The sequence below is a fragment of the Mytilus californianus genome, unplaced genomic scaffold, assembly GCF_021869535.1.
Source record: "Mytilus californianus isolate M0D057914Y unplaced genomic scaffold, xbMytCali1.0.p SCAF_19, whole genome shotgun sequence".
In the NCBI taxonomy this organism is placed as follows: domain Eukaryota; kingdom Metazoa; phylum Mollusca; class Bivalvia; order Mytilida; family Mytilidae; genus Mytilus; species Mytilus californianus.
The window spans coordinates 442,965-462,268 of NW_026262667.1; the positions used below are offsets into that span (position 1 = coordinate 442,965).

Below are 19,304 nucleotides of genomic sequence, written 5' to 3' on the forward strand. Positions count from 1 at the left end.
ACGAGAAATAGGACTATTATGGTGGTTGTTAGGAGTAAAATGTTCTTTAAAATGTTTTATACGAATATCAACTATGTTCATTACTGAATTAAAAAAAGAATCGAAGGATTTTTTTTGTCAGCTTTTTCTCGTTTTATCCATTTCGAGCAGTAAGTACGGAGTGAGTCGTGGGTGATGTTACGACACTCATTCCAATTAATAACTGACGGGAGACGATATTTAGGTCCTTTTCTGAGGAATGATTTCAACTCTTGGTCATGAACGATGGTAAGGTCTCCTGTTATAACATAAGAACTGGGACCATAAATGTATTCGGAATTATTGCAATTTCATGACGTAGGTGTACAAATAATACATACTTTCCCGTAAGTTGGAAAATGTACGGATGGATGGATGGATGGATGTGTATGTATATATGTATGTATGCATGATTTCTGTCTGTCTGTCTGTCTGTCTGTCTATATGTATGGTGTAGGTAGGTAAGTAGGTATGTATGGTCTAGCATTTATCTGATTTTATCTGAATTTAACTGAGAATAAAATAGTCACTTGTTTATGCAGAACCTTCCAAAAGACAAAAAGAAAAAGCGTCTTTCAATGTCCTTAAAAAATTACTTTCAGATATATCAATTATGTTCTGTCACTCAATAACACTCTTTTCAATTAGTGCTTACGCCTCATATAGGACATGTAAAAGGTCTACTTCATATATTGACCCTACAACAAACGTGATGATTTCAACTTCCCAATTGTTAGTTTTCCATGGTGTTTACATTTCTCAGTTAAAACGTTACGCTCGTGTATGTTCACACTATCTAGACTTCATTAACAGGGTGTGTTACTTGCACACAAACTGCCCCGACACAGTTATGAGAAAGAACGACGAATATCGACACTGCATACTTATTACGGTCAACATTACGAATTAGTTGACCGATAAGATGTGTCGGTGTCTCAACTTATTAGCGACATGATTTCTCGGTCGTTGGTCTTTAGATACCAGTTAAGTCGTCTAACCTGTATTTTAAGCAATTCTTATTCTCGATTGTGACATTTTGACTGAGTGGAAATTCTTCATATGGCGAGTGGTGCTTGAATAGAAGGAGAGATGCACCCGTTTTCTCTCCTTTTAGAGTTCATGTGATTCCCACCGTGGTTGTTTTTATCTTTATTTTTCTCTTCCTTATCGATTTAGATGGTTTGAACATCTGTAAACTACTATCGCGATAATTTAGAAAAAGATGAAAAAAGATATGAATAAAACACACAGCTTTGTGTTTAAAGTTATAGAAAAATACATGTAGGAGTACATAAAGGTTAATATATTTGCAAAAGCACTGACAAAAAGAAATGTTTGTAGAAAAATACAATCAAACTTACCTTCCTTTCAGTATAACCGCAAATGTACAATATTATAAAATAATGTTATGTTTCATTGATTGTTATATTAATTGTTTACGGAAATCCGTGACTTTTTATAAAATAATGATGACGTTTCTGTTTATAAATAGTAATGCACTCTAGGAGGCTGCGGATTGTATAACATTTTTAATTTTTAGAAAGAAAAGTTTATGAGAAAAGTATGAGAACATGTGTTTTGCCTTTAAATGCGTAAATAAAAAGACTTCGTATTTATCTTGCAACTACCATCCTGGGCAGGTTTACTTTGCGTTACTTTGTCAAATATTAATATATTCTATACAACATGCTTTCTAAAGGGAATGTAATATAGTGATTAGAGAATTCGCATGTCTGTTTGTTCGTCCGTTTTTCTGTCTGTCGCATTTTTGTATCAGTAATTGCTCCTGAACTGCTTGACAGAATTTTGTGAAACTTTCACATAATTTTGTATCTTCCACATCTTCATATCCCGTTATTACAATTCATCGAAAAAAAAATCACAATTTTAACCATATAATTCTAATTTGCACCTTTAATTATTTTTTTTAGGTCAGACTAATCTCTGAGGCTCCTTGTACCTAAGCACAGATTTTGCCATTGCTTTCTTTGTGGTATTCATTTAATATCTGCAACTCCTTTAGGCCCATTATTACAGTTTATTCAAACATGTTCAAAATCTTAACCATGTAATCCTATTGTGCATCTACATTTTTGTACTTTGTTTAGAACATTGTCATGGTTTCCTTCAGCAATCATGTGAACATTATAGTACACATTTATATCAAAGTTGATGAAATTTTCTATAAAAAATTTTCACCATTTAATGCCATTTTGATTGCAACTTTTTTTTGGCTTTTGATTCTTAATTATTTTTGTGGTTTCTCCTAACCAAAACATAGACTTGTCAAGAAGTAGGAGGTTATAATTTTGTAAGCGTTGTTCACATTTCGTTTAATACACTGTGCATTCATTTTATATTCGTGATGTACTAATTTTCCTTCATTTCGTAGAAACAGGTGAACAATGAATTGTAGTAATCTACAAAATAGACATTTTTCTTAAGACTTTAGTAAAGAATTTCTTAAAGCAACGAAATCAACTGTGTACGAAAATAAAATTTAAACTCAATCCACAAAAATCAGTACCCACGAAAATAAATAAATCCATACTTAGTTTAATCTTGAGAACTTTTCACATTGTATTTCAAATTGAAAAAAAACAACTTATAGCCTTTTTCATTTTTAATCATTGTATGAAATTCTATCTCATATCAAATATTTCAATATCGGCATGTTTATGGCTTCATACTGCTATCACAACAATAGGTTATACAATAAGGAGTCCAGATTATATCATACAATTCATTATCAATGAAATAAACATTACTTTTAGAGAGTTGATTTAAAGTATTTTACTTATGTTTTGCAATACAGTAGCTTCTTATTGGATCATACATCCTCCTTTTAGTTAGCCCTGTAGTCAGCACTTTTGTGACTGACATGCATTATCATTGATACGGTCATAGATATAAATTATCTGTTTATAAGATTTGACTTTTTGAAATACTAAGGATTGTTTACCTCAGGAAGAGATTACCATAGCTGTATTTCGTCAAACGGAATTGTTGGTCCCCAATGCTCTTCAACTTCGTTCTTTATTTTGCCCTTTTAATCTTTTTTTATTTGAGTGTCACTGATGAGTCTTTTGTAGACAAAACGCGCGTCTGATGTAGAAAAGGAGTAGGGGCATTAAGGCCCGGTTTTGGCCCAAGAAAATAAAATGTTTGACAATTATTTCAAATTGGCACATAATGTTTGGAAATGCATAGAGTGAAGAAATATAAATGAAAAACATTAGATTGTTTATATGATGACGTCACAGTTACGTCATAATATGTACCGTTTTCATGAAAAAGATGAAAAATGCAGAAGTTGTGCAATTTCCATCGTTATTTCCATTACGGAAACATCGTGCGCAGCCAAGAAACAACAAAATAATTTAATTGTGTCTTCGAGTCTCGGGTCCAATACAGCTAACCTCGAATCTATCACAGGGCCAATACAGAAACAGCCAGTTAATAACACTATATAATTAAACAAGAATACAAAAAATATAAGTATCAAATTTTTCCAATACCCGTGCCGTTAAAAAATAATGCAATAAAATAATTGATATATGCAGATTTGTTAATCTTTGTCCAACAAAATATATTTTTATTAAGAAAACTAATCAGTAGATGGCAAACTAGAAGTTACCTATATTGAGACAATTATTATTTTGTTTTCCGAAAATCTCTGTAAAATCACATGCACATCGGTATATCACGATCTAAAAAATATCTTAGTTTTAATCACAAAAGAGCAGTAGGAATTAAGAAATATATAAATGCATGGATGCTGATTAATCAAACAAAGCTGCACTTGAACAAAAAATTGTAGTAATCCGTGCCAATTTTATTCTAAACAAATGTAGGTTTGCATGGTCCAATTTATAAATGATACAAAATAAAAAAATATAACAAATGTACCAAACTCCAAAGCAAATTAAAAAGAATGAAAGTCAATAAAAACTGACAAAATCGCTATCAATCAATCGTACAAGTGAAAAGCAACTGCCATGTTTCTGACTTTGTACAGGCATTGTCCGAAGAAAATGGTGGGTTTAACCTGGTTTTATATAGCTAGCTAAACCTCCGACTTGTATGACAGTTGTTTATAGTTCCGTTATATTGACAAAAGTGAGTAAGCAACCCAAACAGACATAATAGGTTAATGTGACAATGAATGGGATCCACCCGTCAAAACTGTGTAAACACACAATCCAGACATTCAACACATGTAATGTAGTCTTAAATTAGCCAATTTAAAATAAATATGCATTGGATCCGAGGTTTGACAGTTTAAGGAAAACGTTTTGGAAAATCCGTATTTTTGCCTTATTCAATTTACAAAAAAACGTTATATACATGTAATGCAAGTTTCATAAATTAAAAAGATAATTGTCTGTATCCGGTCTAGATTTCCTGGTAAACAACTTTGACAAAAAAGTTTAAAAACCGGATACGGGACGAGAGTAAGGACGCCCAGACGCTCCGTGCTTCGATCAATGTAACCACAATATTTGTTTCTCTGCACAATAAAAGCTGACACTATTTGATTCAGAAATTTTAGATTGACTAATTTGCTGAACGTCACAGAAAAAAAAACACGGCTTCATATGAAGCATACATTCATACTTATTATCAAAGTTTAACGTTTTGCAGATCTTTTTAATTGCACATTAACCTGGAATATTAAACTGTACATCAAAAAGTTTTAAAAATGTGGATTTTAACGATGTGGATATAAAATGTATTTTGCAACAACTTTATGCAATTAATTTTTATTTTAATGAAAGTATCAGATTGAAGCATGACGCAAGCCAACTTAAGGAAAAGACTCTTTCCTGTCAAGGTTCTTATGATAAAACTTTAGTCATCCTTGATAAAGATTTACATTGACATTATGATTTTTGTCATTGATACAGAACATCTGTGTCCAAGATGACCACGGATATTTTACACTAATTGTTGACTCCACGATCCCATCACAAAATTGTTTCCGGAATTGTACTTGCCATCAACAACTCGATTCCAGGTATTCAGGGATGTAGTAATATCAGTTAACCGTTCCGGAGGGCTTTCTCGTGCTTTTTCATGGGATGGTATTGCTTCTATGGATTATGAACCGGTTATTTTTTTATCGTTTCATGTTTTTCATAGCCGCGTGGTTTCTTCGTTCACTTTTTCAACAATTTATGTATTCTAATGTTATCACTTTCACCAGGATTATACTCCTACCGTATTGCTGGTCGTGGTGGTCTTAAACCTGCCCAGTGTCCAGTTGGTACAAGCAAAAACAAATCAAACCATTTACAGTAAAAGCTGCTATAAAGGTTACCTCTAGGAGGTTTTGTAAGCCAACCCTCTGTTTGTCCAACAAAAGTAGTATATATTCGTTTGAACCTCAAATCACTTGTCGCCTATCTCATTAGTCCAGTCTTCTCTGGTCCCTACAGTGACTTTTATATACAAGTTTTACTGCACAATATTTTACTATATGCATAATCGGGCATGCACACTTATGTGTACGATTTTCAAAATATTTAATATGTGACAATGTGTAAATTATAAAGCAAGAGGTGTAAGGATAAAATTAAGGTTCTAAAACTAAACAAAATGAAATGTATTTTAACATTATATAAATAGTATTCATTTAATAGTCCATACAAATAACAATTTAAAAATTGTACTACAGTTTGAAAAAAATATGAAATTTCTAATATGATGTTATTGTGCGCATCACAAGAAGGTCATTTGCATTTTAAAAAATAACACTTAGACCTACATAATGAGTTTAGCTGTAATTAATAAGAAGCTATAATTCAATACAAAATAATATTTAAAGCAGATTGAAGCAACATATTTGATGTTAATGGGATGGTGCAAAATAGTTTTTTTCCAGTTTTCACTGAAAGGTTTGAGTGATAAATACTAATAGGTCAATACAATTCAATAAATTACAGTTGACAATCTGACATACTCCAGCATGGAGTCTTAAATGTGTTGTTGTAAAATATTGACTACATTTACACTGCACTGCTCTATATCTATAAAGAGGAGTCATGATCAGATTTAATTACCCCTTAAGCTCCATGTAAATTATTCAAACATTATGTACAAAGTAATTGTAACCTCAACGCAAAATTGTTCTAAAATTATGACTATAGTATTTTTATTTCAATATAAATAACAATTTAAAAAATCTACTTCAGTGCAACAAAATACGTGTCACAAGCATGTCATTCGCAGTTTGAAACTTCGTACTTTATTTGGCATGTCAGATTTTTTATTCAAGAGTCACTAATGAGTCTTTTGTATGCAAAACGCGCGCGTCTGGCCTACAAAATAATTAGCCTAGTAACTTTGGTTAGTTTTTTCTTCTCTTGACTACATATCTAGTCTTGATAGACAAATAAGAATCCACAATTTAATACATAAGAATATTTGATGCAGATGCAGATGACAGCAAAATAGTCGATGCTAACAAGAAAACTCCAAAACAAAAGTGGTACCCAGTTTATCAGTTTTCACCTCAGGGTTTTGATAGATAACTTTAATATGTTTAGAGAAAGTTAATCAATGAAAATTGACAGTCTGATATTGTCTTTCGAACATCACAAAACGCATTGCTATATATGTACATAAACGTAATTTACTCCGGCTATTTACCCACAGACTGGTACCATCCAATATTCTCTTTTTGTCAAATACTATTACTTCTGTGCTCATTTCTTATTTATGTAAATGCAATCACAGAAAATCATCAGAATTCTTGTAAGAAGTGTTAACAATCATCTCTTCTTTTATTCAGTTAAATTAATAAATTAACAAACAATACTGTCTCCATTTAAAACATTTTGGATTAATCATATGATATTGAATCATAAATATTACTCATAAATAGCTGAAGCATTTTATTTGACTAAGATATGCATGATGTAATGTCTTAAAATGTAAGTGTCCTCCTCAAAGTCTGGACGATAACGTTGTCAGTGTTGCATGCGCAAGCTCGGCTACATTACCAGCACATCCCCAGTGCAGGGTTACACCAGCTCCACTATGACCGTAATTGTGTATAACCTGAGAAAGACATTTGTCCAAATAATAATAAATATGATATTAGACATCAAAACAGTATTTTGTTTAGCATTTGTTTCTGAATTCATATTTGTGATACTTTTATGCAATTAGAATTAGATAAAGTAACCTGAATTTATATCTTTAAAAGAATAATCTTGTAAAAATACACATAAAACAATAATAATTTCTGCTGCAGTATATGAAAAAAATTACCATACATCCGGAACTTCCTCTTTGTTCGTCTAGTTCTAATCGTACTTTAGTTCTTCCAGGTCGAAGTCCAACCCAATCACCAATTTTCTGTGCATTCTATACAGTAAAAGACAAAATATTGGTGATTATAATGAATTGAAGAATTTTCTCACAGCTAGTGTAAATATTTTAAGTATTGATCTAGGAATTTTATATCTTACAAAGATCCAAAAATGATGTTCGATGTTTAAGGTCAACAGATAGGCAGACATACTGATATTAGGAAGTCAGTAGCTGTTATATCATATCATATTAACTTAATAATTCAATTTATCTACTGTGATGTGTAAGACGAAGCAAAACAAACAGTTTATCATTCATTAGTTATAAATCGCTTTGCACAAGGTCATGTTTTTCTCTGACTGTTTATGACGTATTTACACTAAATCCATTGGATGTTGGATGTGTACGGATTGATAATTAAGTCTCAGATGCATGATTTTTTTTATTAGTTGCTAGTGGCTTTGAACTAGCTGTCAGTAACTGCGAGTACTCTCAGATCTGTACTTAGTGTCTTTTTGTTGTTTGGATGTACAAGTACCCGGCCACGTCCACTTGTATTTGTAGTATTTGTACTTTTATCTATCTGATGAGTTAAGCCTCTTTCAACTGATTTTTATAGTTCGTTCTTATGTTGTACTGTTACACCACTGTCCCAGGTTAGGGGGAGGGTTGGGATCCCGCTAACATGTTTAACCCCGCCACATTCTGTATGTATGTGCCTGTCCCAAGCCAGGAGCCTGTAATTCAGTGGTTGTCGTTTGTTTATGTGTTACATATTCGTTGTTCGTTCATTTTTTTTGTACATAAATTAGGCCGTTAGTTTTCTCGTTTGAAGTGTTTTACATTGTCATTTCGGGGCCTTTTATAGCTGACTGTGCGGTATGGGCTTTGCTCATTGTTGAAGGCCGTACGGTGACCTATAGTTGTTAATTTCTGTGTCATTTGGTCTCTTGTGGAGAGTTGTCTCATTGGCAATCATACCACATCTTCTTTTTTATATTGTACTATCTTTCAGTAACTACGAGTTATATAATATTCAACTTTATAACGTGCTTTGCGTCTATTGGTTTTCATGTTAGTTTTTCTTTATGTTTCGTACCCATCTAAACAGATAAGTCACTTGCAACTGATTTTTACAGTTTATTGATACGTTGTACTGTTACAGCACTGTCCCAGGCTAGCGGAGGGTTGAACGCTCAAATGTTTAACCGTGTCATATTCTGAATGTGCCTGTCCAAAGTCCAGAGGCTGTAATCTAATGGTTGTCGTTGGTTCGTGTCTGTCATTTTTGTTGTTTTTATCATATCAGGCCGTTATTTTTCTCGTTTGAATTGTCTCATATTTTTCGTGTCGGGGCGTTTTACAGCTGAATATACGATAAGGGTTTTTTTTCGCATTGTTGAAGGCCGTGTGGTGACCCATAATTGCTTATACCGACGTCATTTGCCATCATGCCACATCTCCTTATTTTTGAATGACAAAGTTATACTGTTATCTATGGTGAGTTTATACAATAGCAACCCAGTTCATTTATCATTTACTGAGTGAAAGATTGCAGTTGGTAAAAATTTAAAATATAAGTCTAACAAGGTTTCAGTTTTCAAAGTTGTGTAATTGAGAAGAATGATATTGTGTATTCATTCATGACACAAATTTCAAAAACTAGTTAAACCAACCTTGCTTTAAAGGCTGTTCTTTTCACCTCAAAATAAGGCTTTACACATACGCATCTTGGTGATGGAAGATGTGCTAGTCCGTGTGATTTGTTCTATGGATTTTTACATTTTGAATTTCCTTGTAATATGGTCAATTTTGGAATTATTATGTTGTTTAGTTTACATTCCTGTTACTTAATTTTTGGTCACTCTGAACTTCAAATACAGTGTCAACTACGATCTGATACTATCGAGCAAAGGAACACGTAAACACTATAATTGCATTGTTCTCACGTACATAAAATTGTGAGGTCCTATGCAAATGTTATGTACTCGCATATTCCCTAGTGAGTTGTTATCATTACGTAAATTGCTTTTTACATTAAAATTAAATACTAGTACCATTATCATATTCTAATACCAATCAAACAACAGTAAGGGACCCCTACAATATACCAAACATTAACGAACTGGAGGAATACAACCATGAGCATCACAATTCATCACTAGAGACTATGAATCAAGAGAGGATGGATGCATTTCAAACATGCTTCCAAAATGAACTTTGAGGACTTCAGCAACGACGCATGAGCCAAAAACTAGTTTTTGTACAGGGCTGTTGACGGGCTGATTCTTGCTATAGAGCTATACGGCTATCTTAAGCCAGTAAGACTAATGAAAGTTATATCACCTAACTATCAGGCAACACATTATAAAGAAGCGAGGAGGAAATAACAGATGGCGCTATGATATTCCTACGAAACAGGAGTTATCCAATACATTAATCGTATAAACAATAATTGACAGGAATCACTTATACATAGAAGACACTTGTCTGAATCGACGGTTTTGGAACTTCAATCTGTTTTCGCAAATCAACGGAGTCCTTTCCTGTGTTGTATTAAAGCCAGTACTTGTGTCTACAACGTCCTCGTACAGACACAGAATATTGCTAATTTTTATAACAAATAACATTTGTCATTTGTCCCTTCAAAACAGATATTTAGTGAATAATTTCAAGCAAACCTTTAAACTTGGAACAAGATTAACACAACTTTCCCAAATTCTGTTCTTATCCTTTTGGTTAATATCTGTACTCCAGTTTCCTTCTTGTCCTGTTCCACCGAGAATAACATAATCACGTCTGTAATAATGATATATTTGGTCAAAAGGGCAAATGATACGTTTATTGATTACAGTATATCACAATTGGTTACTGTGATAATACTGGGAAAACATTTAAATGAAAGATTGAAAACTAGTTAAGAAAACATGCATGTATTGTCACATATCAAAAGTACATATAAGTTGGAATTGGAAATGACTGTAAATGCTAATCTTAAAACCTATTATCACCCATCACTTTCCTTTGATTTGACTTAGTTTTACTTTTTTTTTAATGTATATATATTTATTTTTATTTATTGGGGTGGGGGTGAAAGGGCTTCTTAAGATTAAGCATAAATAATGATATGTGGTATGATTGCCAACTATCACCAGAGACCAACGGGACGAAAATGTTAACAATTATAAGGCACTGTATGGCCTTCGATAATGAGATACCAACACCGTATTATAGTAATCAATCAAAAGCCCTGGCATGACAAAATGTGAAACGATTCAAACAAAAAAACTACGCATAATTCATGCTAAGACTTGGAACAGACACATCAAAAATGTGGCAGGGTTTAACATGTTTGCGAGCGATCAACCATCCCCTCACCTGCGAGAGTGGCGTAACGGCACAACATAAAAACAAACTAATAAAATCAGTTGGAAAAAGGCTTTAGTATATTTGTTTTTACCTAATCTCTTGAAATTTGGTGAGCTTGTTATAGGGGAACATTTATGTAAATTACATAAACTCTCATAACAATGAGTAAACGGTTTTGGATTAGAAATATTGTAATAAAATGTAGCACTAGTATGATATTGTGTGCACTTAAAACTTGTTGAAATGAACAAAATTGTTTCTTTTAAAACTTGAGTAGATGAACCATATAATGAATCAGAAAAGGGATTGATGAAATAACCAGTATTCATTTTATTTCGTACATAAAATTGCTAGAATTATCTGAAGTTTTCTCTTTTCATAACATTCATTTCACAAATGATTTCGCATAATTATATTTTCAATACAAGTATAATCTCAAAAATCCAATTGCTTACCCCGGCAGTATATAACGTTCGGTACCCTCAGCACCATCAAAATCAACATAGAAATGTTTAATCCACGGCGCAATTACCTGTAAAAATGTATTTTATAACGGATTTTGTGATAAAGATGTATGAGTCATACATCTGTTCACCTAAATTGGTCAAATTATATAAAATTACGTTTGAAGAGTTTTGATTTGAGAATGACATCCAATTGGTAATTTTTTTATCGTCTGTTCTTCTTACAGTTTTTTCTTAAATAAATTTTGAGTTATTTTATAAAGAAGAAAAGTACATAATGTGTACGAAAGTTTTATATGTTAAGTTAAAATGACAAATCATCATAGCAGAGCTTAGTATCACAGAAATTATTAGAACAGTAAACAGGAGAATAAAAAATAATTCGATCGTCATTCTTGGGACTTTTTCGTCTATATACAAATATTTCTTTTTGTTTTAAAAGTTTTAAGATACCTTAATAATCTGTCCACGAATTGGTTTTACGTTCTGGTCATTCAGCAGCTGATAAGCTCTCACTCCAACACAATTAATAATCAAATCGAATTTATCTGAAATCTAAATGAAATTATGATATTCATTCTAATATTTAGTAACTAAGTGAATATTAGTTTTTTTTCAAGAGTCAATAAAACCACATCTTTACCTCAGAAAAAGACAGTAGTTGTATATTTTTGATTTTTCAAGTACAAATTACATGAACTTAGTCTTAGTATCTTTTTTTATTATTAAATAACCTATTAATCTGCTTCAAATAATTATGATTGAATTATATTACAATATAAAAGCATACAGGACCTCATAGATCGGAACTCTCTTCCTGTCATACAAGTGAGAGGTTTAGCTAGCTATAAAACCAGGTTTAATCCACAATTTTCTACACAAGAAAATGCTTGTACCAAGTCAGGAATATGACAGTTGTTATCTATTCGTGTGATGTGTTTGAGCTTTTGATTTTGCCATTTGCTTAAGGACTTTCCATTTAGAATTGTCCTCGGAGTTCGGTATTTTTGTTATTTTACTACTGCTCTAAATATTTTTAATAATGTGATTACCATATAGCCTCATTCAGAGTCTCAATCTTGATTACATATATATTTTTATGAAAACAACATTCAGTATAATTTTAAATAAACTGACATTTTTGTAGCGAAATATCATGTAACTTTTAAAAATTGATAGAAACAAACTATAGGCTACTTCGTGCACGAGTTCTTGTCATGTAAAATAATACGTATTACCTCATTCACAGAAGAAATTGTGCCAAACTGAACTTTACCTCCTCTCGACTTAAACCTATCAAAAACAATAATAAGTTATACGAAAATGTCTATAAAAGTACATCTAAAAACATGTAAGAAAATGTATCGGAAATATGTGGAATCATGGTTCTTGTATGACAAAATTAAAAACGAAGTCAAAGTTGATTAACAATAATCGCATATCTTTTATTGGAAAACAAAATTGCAACATCTATACAATTTATCAAAATCAAGATTTCTCTAGTAAGGAGTTTGTCGGGGGTGTATTCCATTTGCCATACGACTACAATACTATATGCGGATAGAAATTTTCAGGCATACGAACCAATAGCGTTGGAATCTCGTCACATTCTAAATTGTTTTCTGTAGGCAAAAAAGAATTAACCCTTTAACTTGTCTGTGCGACACTTTACTGTGTTTTTTATTACTACTTTTTTCCCAGTTAAAAAATGTCAAGGATATGGAAACGTTAACGTAATTGAGTTTGACTTTGTTGTGTTGCCTTATTTGGAATAAAAAATATAGTTCTTAGCATTGTTTACTATAAAATAAAACTATGTATTACAACTTTAAATGTTAAGTACCTACTTCTCCATTAACCACGGAAGATATGACTTGACGTCTATCATAATTGAACTGTAAAAAATTCCTCCTCTATAATATAAAAAAAAAACAGTAGAATAAATCATCTACTTTACATGCACCAATCAATATTTGAAATCATTTTATACATTAAGTCTGTGACGTTGTGCAATGCCAAATATAAGTATGGATGGGGTAAAACCGTATGTGTATGGACTGCATAGCAATACATATTTAGTTATGTTTCATTTATTCTATTAATAACAAAATCCAACTAATCATGTTTTTCTCAGACTGTTCGTCTTTACACTAAATTCATTCATAGTGGATGTGTTTTAGTCTTAGATAAGTGATATTCTTATTACTTGTTCTTGGCTTTGGACTAGCTTTTAATAACTGAGATAACTCTCAGAGTTGTACTTTCTGTCTTTATCGTTTGTGGAAGTTGTTTTTTGTGCTTTGTATCAATCTGATGAGTTGGGCCCTTTCAACTGATTCTTATGTTGTGCTGTTACACCAGAGGTCAACTTTCTTAGTCTCCTTTCTTAGTAATGTCGGTTGTTGGCATTATGTGCAGAGTTGTGTAAATGCATACTATAACTATTATACATATTGATCAAAGGACACTCATTCATTATCAAACTGCTACGATATATCACTTATTGTTCATTTGACATCCAGTGCATACTTATTTTTGGGATGAAATCTTCTTTCTTTCTGTTCTAATCGTCTGTAGGCTATTACTTGATCTTTCCAGAATGGGTCCTGTTACAAACATAACATACCATAATCACATACGTTATGCCATTTATGAAACAAATATTTACAGTAGGTATTCAGTCATACACATACTGATCTTTTACTGGTCGAAAGACGAATGTTTGAATCCGTCATATTTTTTTAGTTTGTATGAAAGCAATCCAAGATTTTGGAATTATTAGTTCTGTCCACTTAATTATCAACGCTTTTCTCTTTGTGCAAACGGTTGTGCTTTTTAAAAAATCGCACATTTTATTAATTGGCAAAACGAAATTGACAATATATCATCTTATAAATATGGATAATTGATATAAAATTATTACAATGAATTAAATTCCTATGAAATCCATTTTTGTTATAAACTTAGTAGTATATACAAATATATGCAATACATTGCAATTGTGCTGTAACAGCCATCCGTGATGACATCAACTTCTGTCACGGTTGCAAAGGCTTTAACGAACTCCTAATCTGTACGACTTCATGTACGTTTGTATATGATTTATCAAACCCTAACCTGTATAACATTTTGGCAAGAAGACTTACATTTACAAATAAATATGAAACAAAATACACATTCAAAGACTTTTAAACAATATATCATAAGTTAATAAACAACAGAAACAACAACAAAAGAAATAAAAGAAATGCAGAGTTTATTAAGATGATAAAAGTAAATTCAAATCTAATTGGGCATCAACAATTTTATGCTGTTTTTGTGGGGGTGTAGTTTTATCTCAGTTTTTTTCCAACTTTTATCGAAAACATTCTTCTTCAAAAGCATACAGGAACAATACATAAAAAGGAATTACCAAAAATACTGGACAGTACAAATGACCACATTAACCAAAAACACAGACTCCTCCGAAAAATACGGACATACAAACAAATAAAAACAATAACGTACACTGTACGGTCCAGACTTAGTACAAGCACAAAATGTGATTGAGGTAAACAAGTTTGACGTACTCAAAGACCTCCCGCTTTATGTATTTAGACCGTATGCCGTAAAATTGAAACACACAACTTTTTTTTTTCCATATCAATGTTACTTAAATTTATTTTTTGTAATAATTTTAAATAAAAACACTTATTCAAACATTTATTTAAACACACTTACATACACACATACAAACACATAAATGATGCCGCTTATTGATTAAAAATAAATAATCTTTTTAAAACAGTTATTAGTTGCAAAACAATACAAATACCTGGTCATGGTGTTCAATTGAGAAATCATACCCAGATACAAGCTGGGCACCAAGTTTTCCTGCTTCCTGTGACTGGACCAAATCTAGTAAATAGTCAAATGTCTCCTGACCCCATTTCCTTCAAATTAAAATGCTGCATGTTCATTTTTTTAAATGACATTTTCTCATAAAAATAATTAATGAAATTCTCATTAACAGCAGTATGTGTGATTTTGATGACGTTTATATCATCCTTCTACACATTAGAACATATTATATATTTTTTAAATGGCTCATTACTGCATACAATTTTTAGGCATTTTGGTAAATTTTGAGTATCTACCTATTTTTTCCATTTTTTGTTTTAAAATGTTTTTTTTCTTCATTATTTTACTATGTACAATGATGTATAATAAACCTGAGCTCTTCACTTTGATCAGGGTTGACTAAATGTGGTTCCCAAAAACCAGCAGACCCATCAGAAGTTGTGTATGGAGAAAATGTATCAGCTATAATGGTTATATCGATGCTTGGTATCTTGTCTTGGATTCGAACAGCAGACGACAATCCTATAACCCCAGCTCCAATCACACAGACTTTTCGCCGATTCATATCTAAAACAATATCATATGTAATGTTTCATGTTAGCTGCTAACCTCACATTTCCTACATTAAGGCATACACATCACATAAACTGTTCGTAATGGTCCTACGTCGCATGTGAGAACGTATTAGAGTTATAAAAAATAATTAAACCGTAAAACATAACAGCCTTAACTAAAAGCAAAACAAAACAACCAAAGCAAGACGAAACAGCAAGTAGAACTGTTGTTATCGCTCGCTAATAATATAACCGCATTAAGTATTCAGTAAAAGTGAAGAGCAAGAGATATGAAAATGCATCACACGGTATAACATTTTCAAATTAAATCGTGATAACATTTCAGGAAGCTCTTATTTGTAGCTACCTAGTAAAAAGCGACGAAAATCCATACATGGCCTTTGTGTGCTTGAATATAAAAGGTTAACAGGAAGTTGAGGAAAAATGAATATGAAAACGCATCACACAGTATATCATGCTCACATAAAGCCTGGTATCAAATTTTAGGAAGCTCTCATTTGTAGTTCCCGAGATAAATACGAAGGAAACTGCATGATATGGGATGGACGGACGGGCGGACATACGGACGAACGGACAGAGAGATAGGGGTAAAATTGTAGAACTCCTTCCTTCAGAGCAAATCAAACTGCCCCTTATGACCAATACTCATATTCAAATGGAAGTAAAAATTCCATTTATATTTTCTTGGTTTACTCGCTTGTTTCATCTTATATATTTTATTCTGCTCTTAAACAGATCGAAGTGCCTGTTGTGCAGATTTGTTCTTTCTGTCAAACATTTGTATGTTTATGGCTCCTTTATGGTAGCAGAAATTTAAAAAGAAATGTTACATTATAGCAACATAAGATGTTTGAAGTTTAGATATGAACTAAATTCAATTATAAAATGTTGATTAATAAAAAAATTCTGTAGATTGATAATTTTAAACGCTTTTTATTTATCCTTGACTTACATCACACGATTTCATTGTTCTGTTGAAATACCAGTAAATAAAGCGACACCCAGTATAGGCATGTCAGATAATACTGGTGATAGGTTGAAAATATCAATATCGGTGATGATTGCATAAAGATAAAAATTTAATAAAGATTAAATGATAGAGAATTTGTTACTTTCTTATCTGATTTACACTTGATTTTCACATGATAAAATTTGTTTGTTCATGATATCTGATTTTGAAAGATTACATCTGAAAAGTCACAAGTTTTTTTTTCAGTTATTAAGCAGAAAGCTTCCCTGGTAATTTGGAAAAGTGGTTTATTTCAACCAAAGATACATGTATATAGGTCTCTGTCTCAGCAGATATAATTTAGTTGACAAAAAGAACAATCTGGTAGTTAGACGAAAAGCAACTGCATTTGATTTAGAATGATCAGTACCCGAAGTGGTGGGGGCTCTTACCATGAACCGAGTGGTAGGGTCGAGCCGCTATAATTGGTTACTATTATGATAAGGTCAGTTTAAGGGGAAGGTCAATGATTTGATATGGATATGCATATGTCTTAGCATTGGCACATCTCATTTCCATGGAAATTGCCATTTTAATCTGTTTGTACACAGTTAATTGTTTTTGGTCATGGTACTGTCTGTTTTTATTGGACTTATGGTTTTCGATTGCCTCTTGGTGTCTTCTGGGGTTTTTTACTGATTGTATCGGAAGTTCCTGAAACTACAGAATTAGATTTTATAGTTTTTATTAAAGATATGATTTAAACTTTTGTCGTAAATGCATCAGATATTTGTCCAATCTATTTTAACTCTCAATGAAATAGTGTTATATAGCTATAAGGACGCTATAGGTCTATTTTGCTACATATATATATATATATATGTAAGGACATGTATTTTCGAGTGTATTTTTATTGTTTACTATTCAAAATATATGAAAAGGATTGGGTACTCCTGAGTCACCCTTCCATAAAAAGGATTGAAGCCCCTGGCAACGTATAAGCATGTGTTCCGCCTAATAGAAGTTCCCCTGGAAACTTTGTTATAAACAATGTCATAATATCTGTTCCTGTTGGAACAAATATTCTATACCCTTTATTCCGTAAGGAACATATTCTGTAATATGTGTTCCAATGGAAATAATATTACAGAACATTTCTTGCATTTGGAACTTATATTATGAAGGAACTTCTATTTCGTGACACCCCCACCGACTTCAGTTTTAGTGTATCGACCTGCCTATGTCGTTATAACCATATCTATTACATCTTTAAATCCTTTGTCAAAATATAATCCTACTCGTACATGCCTAACGATGTTAGAGGGCTAAGATATATAAAGATTCCGAAATTGATTTATTGGTGTCAATATGCACACCAATATTATAATACATGTAACTATAATGATAAGCGAACAAAGTAAGTAAGAAAGTAAAACGTCCTAAATGTTAACACACAGCTAACAACTTACCTATAACGGAATATACGTATACGTTTATAAATAGCTGACCTACTTCTTTTTTCTATAGGTGACTGTTTGTGTCATAGCCTTGCTACAAATACCGTTCTTAATGTCTTCCTGTTAACAAAGGTTAGCCCGTAAACATTGATAAGCTTATTGAAAACTATTTAGTGAAACTGTCTTGATACTGATTGTTCTCTGCAAGCGTCAGTAAAATGACAAACATCAAGTTGTAAGAGAAGTTTAAAAAGGAAACAAGAGTAAGAATGAACATGTTATATACAAGTCTATGTGCCATATTGTTACGCAATATAAATGCATAATTTTGAAAAAAATACCACTACATATGGAACTCCACAGCTGTCTTATGTGGAACTCTGATATTACTTTATGTTGTTTTATTATTACTTGATGATATTTTGTCTTTACTTAATATGGTTTTGACATTACGTAATGATGTTTTGATATAACTCAATATGGAACAGTCATTACTTAATGATATTTCGATATTACAAGATATGGTTTCGTATTGACTTGATATAGTTTTGTCATTACTCAATATGGTTTTGTCATTACTCGATGTGGTTTCACCATTATTTAATGTGGTTGTGTCATTAGTCAATGTGGTGTTAACATTACTTGATGTGAATGTGACTTAACGTTATGTAGTTGTTTCATTACATGATGTGGTTTTGTTATTTTGTAATGATGATTTGCCTATTCTTTATATGGTTTTAACATTACGTAATGATGTTTCAAAATTTGACGATTTTACACTACATGATGTGTTTGTTTCATTATTTGATGTGGCCATGTCATTCTTTGATGTGGTTATCCCATTACTTAATGAGGTAAAATCACGTGACCAATTCGGAAAAAAAATATCTTCTATTTTTAAACAGATTTCAATATATCATTTGTTTAATGTGCTTTGGATGGGTATCGCTATCCATTGAGTTTAAGTTCAAATTAAAGTTCGAGTGGTTGTTCAGAGTTATTTGGTATGAAAAAGGGGAATGGCAGACAATAATAAGAAAAAAAGTATTAACAAGTTTACAGTATTTCGGACATAATTGGGATATCCCCAAACCACTTGGTCTTGTTGTTTTTATCCTAAGTTCTCAAACGGAAGCAGTATTTTTGTAATAAATTTGTAAAATATTCCACGGAACCCTGTGTCTTGCCTTATATTACTGCTGTAAGTGTAAAAGCGTCATGTCGATCGGCTGTACATTTATCTATACATTTATCGGTAAAAACAAAATTAAAAAAAAAATGTTTTTCTGCAGATGCTTTTTTTCTTGAAATTGAG

General features: G+C 32.0%; 2 protein-coding genes across 2 annotated transcripts in view; one reads left to right on the plus strand and one right to left on the minus strand.

Moving 5' to 3' along the window:
• Positions 1 to 6,784: 6,784 nt before the first annotated feature.
• LOC127727018 (D-amino-acid oxidase-like) lies at positions 6,785 to 18,055 on the minus strand. Its single transcript, XM_052234405.1, has 11 exons — positions 18,002 to 18,055; positions 15,380 to 15,575; positions 14,983 to 15,100; positions 13,698 to 13,774; positions 13,016 to 13,081; positions 12,407 to 12,461; positions 11,622 to 11,723; positions 11,160 to 11,236; positions 10,017 to 10,134; positions 7,294 to 7,389; positions 6,785 to 7,080 (listed from the first exon to the last, which is right to left on the minus strand). The coding sequence occupies exons 2-11, from the start codon at positions 15,571 to 15,573 to the stop codon at positions 6,967 to 6,969; spliced, it is 1,017 nt and encodes a 338-aa protein (XP_052090365.1). The 5' UTR covers positions 15,574 to 15,575; positions 18,002 to 18,055; the 3' UTR covers positions 6,785 to 6,966.
• The window catches only part of LOC127727016 (tetratricopeptide repeat protein 4-like), a 75,936-nt gene continuing 70,863 nt past the window's right edge, over positions 14,232 to 19,304 (plus strand). The window contains exon 1 of the mRNA XM_052234403.1: positions 14,232 to 14,241. The gene's annotated coding sequence lies outside the window, so the exon portion shown is untranslated. The remainder of the gene's footprint in view (positions 14,242 to 19,304) is intronic.

Coding starts and splice junctions, on each gene's coding strand:
- LOC127727018 (XM_052234405.1), bottom strand. CDS start 15,573: ATGAATCGGCGAAAAGTCTGTGTGATTGGAGCTGGGGTTATAGGATTG. Junction 7,390..10,016: donor ATCTTGTTCCAAGTTTAAAG/GTTTGCTTGAAA, acceptor TTTACTGTATAG/AATGCACAGAAAATTGGTGA. Junction 7,081..7,293: donor GAGGAAGTTCCGGATGTATG/GTAATTTTTTTC, acceptor TGTCTTTCTCAG/GTTATACACAATTACGGTCA.